Source organism: Pocillopora damicornis, chromosome 2 (genome assembly GCF_964200805.1).
Source record: "Pocillopora damicornis chromosome 2, jaPocDami1.2, whole genome shotgun sequence".
NCBI classification, from domain to species: Eukaryota; Metazoa; Cnidaria; class Anthozoa; order Scleractinia; family Pocilloporidae; genus Pocillopora; species Pocillopora damicornis.
Window position 1 is genome coordinate 11798544 of NC_142671.1, and position 15058 is coordinate 11813601.

The window sequence follows — 15058 nt, forward strand, 5'->3', positions numbered from 1 at the left end:
CACGACAAGGTTCTGACCCTCTAAAGTGATACTTACATGTACTGTTTTTATAGTGAAAGAGTGTAGACAGAAAAAAAGTGGTTTATGATAGATAAATAAATTTAATTCAGGGTTTTCATGAGGTGAACTTATGCGGCCCCAGAGAAAAAATGAGTGGTCATATTTAAACAGAAATTTAAATTTCCTGCGGCTTTCAACACAAGAAAAAAGATTAATAATGAGTGATCCAGTACTTACACATGAAGTTTTGATGTATAATCCATCGTCTGAGATGTTCCTTGCTAATCCAAAGTCTCCAACTTTTGCCACCTTGCTTGAATCAATAAAGACATTTCTCGCTGCAAGGTCGCGGTGAATGCACTGAAAAGAAAGTTGCAATTCCGGTTTTCTATTACAAAAATATTATACCAAAGCATGTTAAGAATGAGTCAAATTTTCACCAAGAGTTATCGTTGAGATAAATTTTTTGTGATTTGCCAACCTTCCGCTCTTCTAAATGCTGCATTCCCAAGGCCACCTGCAGTGCAATGTTCAACAGCTGTCGGTCGCTCAGTTTACAGCAGACATTTGCATATTCGTTACTTCCGTCGTCCTTGCTCTTCAAAAGGCTTTCAAGGCTACCACCTCGGACTAATTCAGTAACAACAAAAACTGTTTCTGAGGAGAGAAAAGTTGGCTATCAGGAACTCGACGACGGCTTACGGGCTGCATGAAAGAGAGTTTACGAAATCGCAAAGTTATCTTGTCATTAACCGGGACAGAAAAATTAGAGTTTTCAAAGAGAAAGACATAACTCGAAAAAATATTCACGCGACCGGAACTAACCCCAATATCATAGTTACCCTGTAAACTTCAGTAAAAATAATTACCGGTGGCATTTTTGCGCAGGTCGGTGAGACTGGGGATAGATGCCCATTCTATGCAATTTGTATGGTCGAACGAAACCTTACCTCCGTGTACCCATGCTCCAATTAAATTGACAATGTTCGGATGTCGGCCAGCTTGTTTCAGAGTCCTTATCTCGTTTAACAGCGCAGCTTTCTCAAGTGCGCTTGCATCATCTGCATAAAAAACGTGAAAAGATTTTAAGTTAAACTCCTTCAATTTCCTTAGAGAATACCGAGTGTAATTAAATGACTTCAGAAGCTTATGATGACATTCAATGGTCTCAAAAGCATCTACGTGATCGTATTTACTTACTGATCCCTCCTGACTGTAGGAAAATTTAAAACTTAGAAAAGATCAGTGCGAATAGAATAAGACTCCTATGCATACCTTTCAACTTTTTTACTGCAACATCAATAACGTTTCCGTTCTTTCTACCACAACGACCTTTGTAAACGATTCCATATTCCCCTTGGCCGAGTACTTCTTCAAGCACTTCGAGATCATCCACGTCTTTCGCGCATTCTTCTCCAAGCGTTGTGTTAAGAGATATTAGCATTTGATCGCCACGTTTGTAGCTATCCATGCCACTGTCTTGATGCGGAATCACGTTGACATCATTACGACCATCTTGAGCACTTAAATAACCACTGCGTGAGTTTAACAACTTTTCTGCCTGGTCTTTTTGATCAAAGATGGGATTTCTGAAATTTTTTTCTCCAACATCTGGTGGAGTAGGAATCTTGCTTCCCTCTAAGAGCATCGAATCGACACTCTCTTTGTCTTGTGTGGGGTCTTTTCCCTTTGGTCGCATATTGGTATTTTGCTTTTCATCATCTACCAGCGGAGCGACATTATTTACCACTAAAGTCGCTGAACCGTTCTCATTATGATTCTCATCTTCTGCTATTCCCTCAGCCAAATCTTTGTTGGCCATGCAGACCACATAAAGTTCTCCCTCATCCCTGTTACCCTGTTATTGAAATGGATAGAATGTCAATATCTTCAACAGATAACAATTCATGGTCACCAATGATTTGGTAATCGAAATGATCGAAATGCCCAATCATTCAAAACAAAAAAAATTGAGTATTCTTTCCGATTTCATTTAGCAGCAATTTAGTTGAAGAAAAAATATCGTTTTGAGGGTTGGACAAAGTTAATTTTTAAACTTTTCTATCTTAACATCAGTATGCATATTCCCCTTATTGCTCCTCATACATTCCCTCAGGTGCTGATGAGGAGAATTTGTTTCATAATCCAGAACTTTTCTTGTTGGTGACCATATCCTTTATTCTCATCACCTTAATGCGCGATTTGAGGGTGATATTATAAGGAGAAATTAGATACTAGTCACTCTTAGGGGTTAAACAATCTATGAAAAATACCTGGTTATTTTGTCTTGCACGTCGATAGAAAAACGCCATGGTGCACCTGCACATGATTGTCATTATGGTGCCACCAAAAACACCAAGCGCAGTAATCATGGAGACTGAACGATGGTGATCTTTTCTCAGTGACACTGTTGCTGGATACAGCAGTTGAAAGATGAGGAAAAATTGCATACATGAGTGAGAGTCGGCAAACTTGAGAATTTTTCAATTACTTATCGTTCCTGTGAAATTTCACACTGAGCTATGTTGCATAATTGCCCCTCACGGAAATTGAACATAAAGTTACAAACTGTACCAATGTGCGACCTCACCTAGCTGTTTAATGAACAAGAACGCATATTTCGATGCTATTTCTCCAGCGCTGCTCTTTTTAACACAATAATTTTTTCCGTCGTCTTCTTCCTTCACTTCTCTTATTGACAGCTGACTTTGAATTATTTTTTTGTCATCCAGTAAAATTGGAATTACTCTTGCCCTTGGGTTTGAGTTTGCAGCATTCGAATTATTGTTCTTTACCCATGTGATATTTGGCTTCGGAAGACCAGCAGCAGAACAGTTAAAAGTTACATTGGAACCGAAAAAAGCAGTTTTGTAGGGGCCGGCTACGCTTAGCGAAAATAAATACGACACAACAACTTGTATGCGTTCAGATTCCTTGTATTCTTGTAAAGAACGATTTACATACGAGGATCTATTCGGCGACGATTCGAAGTTGCTGCTTCTAACAGGATTGCCTCAAAATCCTTAGCTAAAAACTAAACTTGACAAAAAAAAAGGCAAAAAACTACAAACGACGCCCAAGCAATGCACACGGTGCGAGAAACTGCGCCCTAGGTATATTGTTAGCGGTGCTATAGTGTGTAAGTACACAATTCAACGAATTATACACCCTCTCTCCCCGAAAGATGACAAGGGAGTCTTTCTAAAATTAACGCAATTGCTGTTCACAGAATTGTTCTGGCTTGAAATGGTTTGTTTTGTTCTTCAGTACGGTTCTGCAACTTCTCCGCTGGCAAAAGAGGCTTTCTAACGTATCAAGAAAAGCGGATCAGCCTAAAGTTGTGTCTCTGCGGTATACTCCTTCTGTTGTTCTAACGATTAATTGACGTACTATCCCTTCACTGTCCGAGAAGGTCCGCTCCACTTAAGCTTTTGGCCTCTGCTCTCGAGGCATGTTCCTGTCTGCCATCCTAAAAACCAATTCATCAACTCTGAGGTCAGGCTTCGGACATAGCCATTTCTGTCGTACCTGGAGCGTCGGCAAGTACTCTTTCGTCCATCTGCACCAAAATTCGTTTCCGAGAAGATGAATATGTTCCATCTTGCCTTGAACTTGTCCGACTCTTCAAACACGTTTAGGAAAAAGGACGGGTTTCTACGTAACAGATGAATATGGCTCGGCATAAGTCTGGCGGGTCACTCGACACTAAAATTATCGGTCTGTCGTTCAAGATTTTCTCAATTTCTACCAAAAACGTTCACTGTCAGAAGAGACTCGAACCATTGAAAGTTGTGCAGTCACTTGCTCTCCTAACTTGGCATTATAACGCCTGCAAACGTGACACTTGATGAGAACACGCTTCACTGAAGAAACTCCCCTGACAATCCGAAGCCGTTGTCTTATTTCTGCTAAGACATTGTAGACTCCTACGTGTCCATTGAGATGGTGATAGTGACGTATTATTAACTCAGTAACTGAGTGCTTTCCTGGAAATACCACTGGGTACTTAGCATCGTACTTTAGATCTGAATGCTTCAATCTTCGTCCGACACGCATAATATCCCTTCTTCTTCAAACGGTTTAAGTCAGGCGAGTCGACCTGTTATCACTGACTTGTCAATGTCTATAGGAAATGAATGTCTCTGTACAACCTTCACAATCCTCTTCTCTGCTTCAGTCACTTCGGGCACTGATAAAGGGGTGGGACTGAGCTTCAACTCTATATTTGAACTTGTGTTACTTATGCATATTCATAAGGCCTTCTCTCCACTTTCTCCAACGCAGACGAACTTCCTCTAGGATATTGTCCCAACTTAGTTTTAATTTACACAATTCTTGAGTGATTTCTCTTCCAAGTTGAAGTAACGAACTGGCAAATCTGAGTGGATCGTGTACGGTCGCAATCGAGGACAGTGCTCCCTTACGATTCTAGCTGTCTCGCTCGCTAAAAACGAAGTCGATCGTATCACGTTCTACGTCCCAATGGATTCCTAAAGCCTTATCCAGAGGCAAATTGTCGGATTTCAAATCTAGATCCTCAACGTGCGGAGCTCGTTCTCCCACTAGAACGCTGACAAGACATCACGACGGTTTGAAATCCATTTTGGGAGCTGGAAGCCTCCTCTTCTTCCTCTCGAAAGGGAAGTCGAATCTGATAATGCCCCGTTCGTGTCGCCACATTCTTCATTGTACATGTGCTCCAGTTGTATATCAAGAACTTCACGCTTGTTGTGTATTATGTTCTTCCCTCTTGTCTAACAGCAAGTTGATAATTTCTGGATGATCGCTGCCTATCAGGATTGTTACTCTTTTATCTCCTGTTTCGGGTACACTGATGTCAGTAAAGTGAGGCTACTTCCTTATTTCTTCGTTGATTGCCATATGTCTTAGCATAAAAGGAAGACTCCCTGCGGTTAAAACATGGCTAAGGTTGTAACGTTCAGCTGAACCTGAAGGTCGGTCCTTTTGTGTTCACAATTGATCATCGCCATCGTAACACTAGTCGGCTTCATATCATTCAAATCTAACTCCAGCACAAGGCCCTCGAGGCAGGAACTAGCATCTGACCACGAACACTCACATGAATAAATATCTCTTTGGCACCATTACGACTACTGATTTTAACTGGGACAACCTTCAAGCACACTCGAGGTCGACTGGTCCCTACCACGCCCACAGTAACAGGCACACCAAGTGGAGTTGTAGTGTTCGGAGGATTATCTGATCCAATCTTAGCGGCTATTGACCCTGGAACGTAGCGGAGATCTGCGAAAGTTCCTTTTGCTGCACCATTCCTTTCAGCACTTCGAAAGGTATCATGGCCGTTAGTCTTGATGCCACTCCTATTTCCGTCGGCTACACTGAAATGGATTAGATATAATGGTCTTAGCCACACCCTGGTTTTGAGCATGGGAATCCTTTTGGGACACTGTTCCGCGCTATGTCCCTGTGAGAGACATGCTCTGCAAAGTCGGTGTTGTCTTACAGTCTTTGAACGATCTCTTAAAGAGGAACTTATAAATATCCGACAGCTCCAGACTCCATGCGGTCCCGAGCACTGTGGACACTTCAGTGGAACTCCGGTAGGTATGGCGGTGCCCTGCTGATCTTCTTCAATGTGGGTAGCAAGTGTTGTGACTTTAAGCGTGTAATCTGCCTTTCCTTTGGAAGATTCCTTACTTTCCCTCCCAGCACATGGAGAAAACTTCAGTTCTTTTTCATGTCCATTTTTGACACGTTGTCCTGCCTCTCTAAAAAAACTAACAAAATCCAAATACGCAGCTCGACCTTTGCTCTTGATGAGATCTCCTGCTCTATCGACCCACTTTCTTTTAAGACCTTCATCGGGAAGCTTTCTCATTAGCGTAATTATCGCATTCCCACTGAACTTTATTAACTCTACTTTTGGTAGCGATGGACCTTGTTTGATCCCTAGTTCAATTGTTTCCAAACTTCTGACTGCTGCGCAGAGGTCAGTGACTAAGGAGAGAGGTACGGGTACTGCATTGGCAAAGGTAGGTCAGCTGTGAAACAAATGCTGGGTAGATTTCAGTTGCTGTTGCTATAATAAGCGGATGTTGACCGGAAACTCGCTGGTGATAAGCTCTCAATAGAGTACACTGGTGGCTGAATTGTGTCAGGTGCGGGTGTTGTAGTTAGTTAAGGAGAGTGTCGAGTCAAAGAGCTAACTAGGGAGTGAGATTCCCTCCTAAAGCTGACGCCGGTGACCAAAATTGGACTCAGATGGAGGCCTTTTTTTCTTCTGTCATCTTTTTCTCCCTCCATTCATTCTTCATACCTGCCAACGGTTTCTTCTACTTCTGTTTTTCAACTCCTGGGCTTGTAATCAAATCTTGAACGACATTCCGACGTTTTCACAGTTCTCCTAAATGTCCAGCTCTCCGACGCCCAGCATGGACAGCTCTCTCAGTGTTGACTTCCTCTTCATTCAAAATCTCGCTCGGTGCTTTCTTCCTAGTTTCCATAGTTGAACCTCGAAGATTTTCGCTAACAGAAATTAAATCAACGTAGCCTACGGCTAACAATGGCCATACATCTAAATTTCCACCGCTCTCGTCGCTCCTAAACGCGTTGACTTCTGACAATTTGTTCGGCGCCTCTTCAGCAACATGACGATTTACTTTACGTACGATTCTGATGACAAACCACTCATGTAAACAAATCTTGACATAAGAACTCTAACTTTGAATTATGTAGGGGCCAGCTAAGCTTGGCGTAAATAAATATGACACAACAACCTGTATACATCCAGATTCCTTATATTCTTGCAAACAACGATTTGAAATACGAGGATCTATCCGGCGACGATTTGAAATTAGTGCTTCTTACGAGACAGCTTCAAAATCCTTAGCTTAAAACTAACCTTGACAAAACAACAGCAAAAAACTTCAAACGAGGCCTAAGTAACGCACATTGCGGCGCTATAGAATGTAATTAAATTCAACGAATCATACAAGTTTGGTTCACCGGATCCTCAACAGTCCTCGCCCAGTTATCTGAAAGCAAAGATGTGAAAGAAGTACGGGAAGCAAATAAAAAATGTTGATACCCGGTAAGAGGAATGAAAGGGAAATACTGTGCATTAATTAAGTATATTTAAAAATTGCCTACATTTAAAAAAATCTAAAGCACTTTCCCTTTTGCCAAAGTTTCTTTCATCCCTTTCCAAAGAAAAAAATGGTCGTTCCATGATAAAACCTGATGCCAAGTTAAGAAGTAATATACAGCATACGTCTCACCTAAATCTTCTATGGACAAGAAAGCCGGGTTGGATGCTTTTTCTCCCACAGTATTATTTGCAACGCAGTGATATTTTCCTTTATCTTCTTTCTTTGCATCTTCTATTACCAGTTGGCTATGAATTTGTTTGTCGTCCAGGGCAGTCTTAATGTATTTTATTCTTGGGTTGGACTGTCCAGCGAGTGGATCGTTGTTCTTTATCCATGTGATGGATGGCATGGGAGAACCTTTGGCGGTGCAGTTTAAAGTTACGTTGAAACCAGCAACGACGGTTTGGTTCTTTGGATCCTCGACAGTCTCCGGTGCCAGGAAAGCTGACACCGACAATCCCAGATGACAGTAAAAAATGTGTTGGGAGAAGATAAAAAAAATTGAGAACTCGTAAAAATATTTTTAAAAATTGAAGGGGGCACATAAAAACAGGAAAAGTGGGTTAATAAGCGAGACTCCAAAAACAAAAAGCGAGCTTTGCCACGTTTTAGACATCCTGGAATATTAAGCCTCACGTTTTCTCCATTTGCACTATGATAGAAACTAAAACTCTTCAGTGCTCTTCGAGACTTCGTTTTCAGGTATAAAGAAAATAACTATAAATGATAAATATGTTTCTCTTAAACTACTTTGACGTCCAACCACAGGGTGCCAAGTTCACACAATGATCACGACGGTGAATATACAAATATCTTCATGCAGTAAATTTGCTCCAAATGCCCCGATCACCTCGAAATTCTACCAGCATCACAGGCGATGATGTTACTTTATGCTCATGTTCCTCATTCCTGGGTCATGTACAATGAAGTACAGCTTCTTAACGGTTTGCTGAGAGCATGTGTTTATGAATGTTTATTGGCCAGAATCAACTGAATAAGCTAGATTTTCCAACAATGTAAGGGAGTCTTACCTAATTCTTTTATGTACAAGAAAGCCGCTGACGATGTCCTCTCACCAGCACTGTTGCTTGCAACGCACTGATATTTGCCACTATCTTCTATCTTCACTTTCGTTATTATCAGCTGACTGTGATTATTTTTGTTCTCTGGAACAACCATGGCTCTCACATTGAATGTTACCGCATATGGGTCGTTGTTCTTCATCCATGAGATGGCTGGTGTTGGAAGACCCATGGCAGTACAGTTAAAAGTTACATTGGAGCCAATGAAAGCGCTATGGTTCTTTGGGTTTTCAACCACCTTAGGAAATAGAAGATGGGGTGCCTTTGTTGTCTCAGGTGGACTTAAGTTTTCTGCAAAATAACCAATCAATAGTACTATGGCACGTAAGTGGAAACTTTGGGGTGACGGGGGTAGGGGAAGGGTATAATCTTGAAAAGCTTGAATAAATGGAATTTCCAAAAATATCCTGTTTTTCACCTACACTATTGCTGATTTCCGTATCCACCTTTGCTATTTTATTGCAACAGCCTTTGATGGAGATAGCGAAAAGAAATAACTACGATAATAAATATTTACCCTGCCCAAATTTATTTGTGTTAGGAATAATCTGATTCTTACCTTTAGGGAGAATTTCAACGGATTTTCTCGTGCAGTATCCAGCATAGTCATTTTCTGCTTCACAAGTGTAGTTCCCGAAGTTTTCTACGGTCAGATTCTTAAGAATTAACAGACATTTCAGTTTCTTTGCTAGTCTTGAGTTTTGGCATTTGTCTCCAACTGGTCTCCCATGGGGATCATACCACTGAATATACTTGACCCTTCTCCTGGGAAGAAGCACGTCTTCATCCCTTGGTCGCGCTTCACAGGTCAGATTAATGGCTGCTGCAATGGGTTGCGCGCGGTTTGGCGGACTTGAGATGATTTTAACTTCAGGTATAGCTGTAAAAGCCATAAATGTTTAAAAAGCTGGCTTATCATTAGCTAGTTCCCTATTGATTGAAGTGTCAACAGTTGTAAAAATAAAATCGTCACTGTCATAGATGAAAAAGACCTTGGTAATAGCCTGAATGCTTACTAGATCGGGTGTTACATGTTGCAGCATCGCCCGTGACTGATGAGAAGTGCTGTAGAGAATTGACAACAAGAACTTGTAGCAGGATAACCTTTGTTGTGTCTCCTCTCCAGAATGTGTTAACCATCATGATATGCTGTCGAATAGTTTTTGTTTCTGGTTCAAAAGAAAGGAAAAAAGGAAAGAACTCCATGTAACTCCAGTTTTTATACTGGGTGTCTTCTTAATGTGCGGCCCTGCACGTACTTTTATTTTAGAAGATTACATTTATAACAAAAATCTTGGTATAAGGGCCGTATGTAATGGTGCGAGCAGAGCTGGTAAAAGTCGCACGAGCTTGTGTAGGTCCTTGCAAGATTAAATATGCAAGAGGACATGAATAAAGATCAAAAGTGCAATATATGTGATAAAATTGGCTGAGTTTAGGCGAGGCGGATGGGAAAATATTTGGTTCTCGGTCATGATAATAACCTCGACACAAACATGCTCTAATCGAATGTTTTCCCAGCCGGCCTTCCCTTTCAGTTAATAAGTGCATATAGTGTAGTGTTCTCAACTGCGATTGGAAAACAATCGATGGTATGATATGCTGTCGAATAGTTGTTTCTAGTTCAGAAGAAAGGAAAAAAGGAAAGAACTCCTTGTAACTCCAGTTTTCATACTGGGTGTCTTCATAATGTACGGCCCTGCACGTTCTTTTATTTTAGAGGATTACATTTATGTGCGAGCAGAGCTGGAAAAAGTCGCACGAGCTTGTGTAAGTCCCTGCAAGATTATTTCACTTTGTAAGATATTCAGATCAAGATTTCATGTAGATATGCAATTTTCAGAGCTTTAATCATAACCTCGATTTCCGCCACTCTCTTCGCTACTACCCGAGTGGGTTCAAAGGGGAAGGGAGGGGGAGGGGGGGGGGGGGAAGGAGGACGGGAGCGCGGGCTCATATTTCCGAACAGCGGCTGATAATCGAGCCGATTCATAACCCTCATAGATTTGTTCGTCTCATGTGAACAATAATTAACCATGCCACAAAAACATAGTGTGGTCTGCCTGTAGTGCAATTTCTAAGTGTCGACTAACGAGCGATATTTCAGTATGCCAAGCTCGGAGAGTTTGACCACTGAAAAACCACAATTTTTGGAATTTCTTGACATATCCAAACAAACATCTAATATTCGTAGGAAGTTTGAAAGAACCTTTGAGTGTCGACAACCGAGCGATATCAAAGTATGCTCAAGCTTGGACAATTTGTCCACTAAGAAGCCAATTAATATTTGTTATTGCTTGGCATTTCTAAACCAACATCTGATTTTTAAGAAGTTTGAAAGAACCTTTCGGTGGAGATTCTGTGAAAATCTCTGACGGCCGGGCATTTAGTCTATTTGAGACCGTGCCCGGCTGCCAGGCATTTAGTCACATCGTTTTGAAATACAGCTATTGTTTGTGTTGATATCATAAAATGTCAAATGCCACCGATCGTTTGTGATAAGTAGCAAACGTCAATCGTTATATATCGTTAGTGCTAGATTTAGCGTAGTCAGTGAATTGGAGCCCGGCAAAAAAATTATGTACATTTCTATTTCGAAATCAAACAATACTTTCATAAGAAGCTGGGGCGTTAGTCTGATCCAGTTGAAGAATGTAAACGCATCAACCTGCCCGCGAGTTCGGACGGACGGAAGCGAGGTTTCCTTGTTCAGTGTATTGTCAGCTCTTTTAGTAAATATGGGCTTTTTTGTCCTATAGGAAAGTTGTTGACGGACGTTGAAGACATTGGAATTCTCTAAGAAGTCGAGAGAGGATGTTCTCATGAAAGGCATACGTGTGGAGATGATCCATTTCGGAGAAATGCCAGGATATTAAGTTAAGGCAGATGTCTTTTAAAACGAACTTTGGAACTCTTTTGCCCACTGTCGAGATAGGTGGCAAGGCTTGAAATATTAAAACGGATCGAAATCGGTAAACCTAGCAAAACGGCCGCGGTAAATTTCGAATGGTTCATTGTTAGGTGCTCGCTTCTCAGTTGAAGACTGGCTTACTTTCAACCCTTGTTCGTCAGGTTTATCGCCTCGCAACTTAGCAGCCCAAATGGCTATGACTTGTAGCGATTTCGTCCTTTTTTCGGTGTCTTTTTAAGTCGGATGCCCTCTCTTTGAATTAAAACCGGTCCTGAATGTTGTCAACGGTCAAAACTACCTGAATCGTATGCATTCCCTGGTAGGCCAAGACGATTTTAATTGCTCCCTCTAGGAATGGTGATCGAATTAAAAATTCTATGTATTCATAATCTATCAATAACGTGGTTCGGCCGAGTGAAGATAAAATGTCATTGCTACTCATATTAGAGAAAACACCATGTTAGTTGTTTCTACCCACCGCAGACTGCAGACTTTGTTTAAGCTGGCAGTACACAGTAAACGAAAGCATACAAACGCGAATTATTAGATTTAAGTTTCTACTTTTCTTTCAAATTTCATGAGAAGGCCGATAACATTTCTGCAGGTGAAACAACTACTCGTTTCAGTAGTGTTCTTAGCTGCGAGGACCTCTTAATTTCATCTCTCCACTGCAGTGCAAATATATGAATTTTCATATATCTAAAATCATAAGACGAAAATATTGAAACTGTTCAAAATGTGGATCCGTTTAGAAGCTGAATATTCGGCCACCGCCATATTTGTTTTACTTTTTGATCCCAATTAATTGTTGGATCTTCCGAGTAAAGAGAGCGCGTGAATCTTCGCAGCGCAAGGATCTTCTCATCTCTCAGCAAGAAACATTATAGCCGGCAGAGGCAAAGTACGAACTCTAGCATGTAAAATAATTTTGAAAACTTTTGACGTTGTCCCCTAAGTTTTCCTTCACCCCTGTAAATAGCCCGAAACAACGTTAATAAGAAGTAAACTTCTCGAAGTTTCTAAATAGGTTACAACTGAAACGTAATACCTGAGAAAATGTATAAAATGCTTTTAACGATTTGGTGACGATATTTAAATAACCCCTTCATTGACTTTTCTTCTATAAGTCGAGTCGACAAGAAAAAGCCATTTAATTGGCAGATGGCGAGTTAGCAGTTGGTTGACAGCCAACTTCAGCTAGGAGTGACTGAAATTTCATCTCGTCCGTTAAATTAAAAACGTGGCATCCAAAGTCTTCCTACGTAACATTTTTCCGAAATGAATGTTTAAAACCGGATTAGGTGGAAGGCTAAGAAGAAAAACCTACCATGTCCTTGAAAGTCAGATCTAGGGCGAGGGAGAAGTCCGACTGATGAAAATGAAAATGAGCCAGAGACTAGTTCGAGTAAGTTCTTTAAAGAGCGCACAAACGGCCATCTGATCTTGAAGTTATTTTTTTAATTGCAAAAAGTGCTGAATTTAGATAAGCACTTCCAACACACATCACCAAAGACTTTTATTGGCAAAAACACATTTCTCTAAGGAACAAAGAATAACGGCCGTGACTACTAATTCAGTCTTAGCTTTTTATATGCACAAGTCTGAAATGCTGTCACATAGAACAAGAAATGATTATAAAAAGAAAACAACACACAACTCTTCCGCGCAAAAAGAAAAAAAAAACAGAAAAAGAAAGAGAAAACAGCATCGTTCTCAAGGTGAGTTCGATTTTTATGTTGGATCCAACAAGAGAAAATACAGATGTTTTGTGTAACTGCGCGTTCATGCAATCAACTGTTCGTAAGTCGATTTTCAAGCGCCGAATTTTAGCACATAATTGTTGGGACACCACAGATGTCGAGTAACATAACGCACACGAAGATTTTAACGAATTTCTCGTCGCCTTATTAAGTATGCCCAGGGTTTTGAAGAGGATTGAAAAACATTCTAGGTGACGCGAAACAATTTCCAAACTCAGGTTACTGTTGACTCAACAAATTTGCATATAAAGCTGTCAAACACTGGTGCAGTGAAAGATCGGCTCTTTTCATCTAACCTTTAGAATCAGAATAATGCGAAGCCGTTTTGTCATCTCGTTATGACAAAAATTTCTGATATATTATGCCAATCAATCGATTTCCATCAAATTAATACTTTCAGCTGTGAAAAAAAGAAGGAATATAACTTAGAAAGACGAGAAACTTGAGGACAAGAGAGTTGCTCTTATAAACATTTTTTCTTTATATTTCATAAACTTACAAAATCTAGGGCCGCCAGGAAATTTAATCGCGGAAAAAAGATGTGAACAGGCTTGCTGATTTTCCCTCCTTCGTTTCTGAATCGATTCCTGATTAACTTTCCAAAGAAACCGGCGGGAAAGGTAACTTTTAAAAACTCTGCTTTTCCAATGAGAAGCTCTCCAACACAGTCCTTTAATTTCAGCAATTTGACCGAACAATGGACAAGCGCTATACACTCCGTTTTTTTAATGATTTGACTTATTTCATGTCCTGGCATTTCAAATGTCCAAGGCAAAAACGGGAAATAAAGAGTACTCATTTTTCTCGTAGCAAAGAATGAAATTATGATGCAATTCATAAATAAGAATTTGCGTATCTAAACCACTCTACAGGGCATATCATGCTATAAAGCCGACTTGGGGAACGGATTTTCAAGATTATTAAAAATTAAACGAGCGCCTATAGAAACAGTCCGTAAGTGTTCTTGTTATGCATTGTTTTTATGAAAGCCGGACCAGAAAGGAAGGCAAAAATTTTCTTTCTTAAAAAAATGATTTTTTCCTATGGTGGCTATACCAGTTCTAATCAGAATCGTTGCAGCTTTATTTAGGTCAGGACAAGAATGCCACAGGTGAAGATTGTTTCTCACACCGCTTAAGGTTCCAAACTGTAAAATGTTTCTAATAAAAGACCATAGCTTAACATCTTGATGCGAAACAAAAATACTTAAACTATGCTCACCTCCGCGTGTGGGTGTCCCAATGTTGTCGACTGCAGTATCTCAAGCGGATGTCGTAAAAAAACAAGAACAAAATAATTAAAAACGAAATGTTTAACAATTCAAATGCCACTGACGCACTTCATCAAACAAACATTAGGAAAAGGGACGTTTTTAGGGAAATTTCAGTGACAAGTGACAAGTGCCGCGTCGGGAGAGTCCAGAACCCTCTGTAATTAATTGAAACTTTTAAATTAAAATACTTGCTCTCGAGGGAAACAGTTAGCTTTGTTTTTCCGTGAGTCTCGATGTTTTCTTAGACCAAGTAAAGGAAAACTGAGTCTTTCGGGTGGGGTGAGATAAATGTCTGGCATAATCTAGGGCATAATGACATAATTTTACAGTCAGAGCACCGAGCGTAATACCGGTGTAATGACTAAAATTTTTGAAAATTACCTTGATGTTACAGTTCAGCAATACCGAATACTGTCGGCTGTACCTTAAGAATATGATTTAATAAAATGCTGTGTTCTGAAGATCATAATTTTCGGGACAATACCACGTTTTAAGGAGTCTCACTCAAATGCATAATGCACAATTGATCTAACCCTATTCTCAGGAAAACAAAACTGTTTCCTAAGGGATCACAGGACCATGCAGACATTAAGAAGTGCACTTTGTTATACTTCAGCGGACGAACATAAGCGAAATATGAGCATTTGCATCGGTACAACTTTATTTAAAATAAACACTGCAGATGTACCACCGAAGTTCGGAGTCCATCTGCTCTAGCAGTTTTCGATTTTGCCTTCGATAAAGTAAAAAAGGGCTATTTTTTTAACTTCAGATTGTTCCACTGTGGTTTTCAGAGCTAGTTGCGGAGCTAACGACAAATTACCTGCAATTGCCGGGACGTTCCGAAAGGAGAGCTTCACCGTGAAGCTACTTGAAAAAAAAATTTTTTCCGGAATAATAAT

General features: G+C 40.3%; 2 protein-coding genes and 1 pseudogene across 3 annotated transcripts in view; 1 reads left to right on the top strand and 2 right to left on the bottom strand.

Moving 5' to 3' along the window:
• The window catches only part of LOC149049901 (fibroblast growth factor receptor-like), a 49932-nt gene extending 35738 nt beyond the window's left edge, over nucleotides 1-14194 (bottom strand). The window contains exon 1 of the mRNA XM_089195575.1: nucleotides 14105-14194. The gene's annotated coding sequence lies outside the window, so the exon portion shown is untranslated. The remainder of the gene's footprint in view (nucleotides 1-14104) is intronic.
• Nucleotides 1-15058, top strand: part of LOC149049902 (uncharacterized) — a 46731-nt pseudogene that overhangs the window by 29017 nt on the left and 2656 nt on the right. The gene's annotated exons all lie outside the window — the stretch shown is intronic.
• LOC149049907 (fibroblast growth factor receptor 4-like) overlaps nucleotides 1-15058 on the bottom strand; it is a 41051-nt gene that overhangs the window by 1907 nt on the left and 24086 nt on the right. The window contains exons 2-10 of the mRNA XM_089195549.1: nucleotides 9229-9381; nucleotides 8772-9092; nucleotides 8162-8503; nucleotides 7260-7574; nucleotides 2274-2413; nucleotides 1276-1858; nucleotides 951-1061; nucleotides 482-657; nucleotides 238-360 (exon numbers count right to left, since the gene is read on the bottom strand). Of these exons, the coding sequence (XP_089051675.1) occupies nucleotides 238-360; nucleotides 482-657; nucleotides 951-1061; nucleotides 1276-1858; nucleotides 2274-2413; nucleotides 7260-7574; nucleotides 8162-8503; nucleotides 8772-9092; nucleotides 9229-9355 (2238 nt within the window). The 5' untranslated portion in view covers nucleotides 9356-9381. The remainder of the gene's footprint in view (nucleotides 1-237; nucleotides 361-481; nucleotides 658-950; nucleotides 1062-1275; nucleotides 1859-2273; nucleotides 2414-7259; nucleotides 7575-8161; nucleotides 8504-8771; nucleotides 9093-9228; nucleotides 9382-15058) is intronic.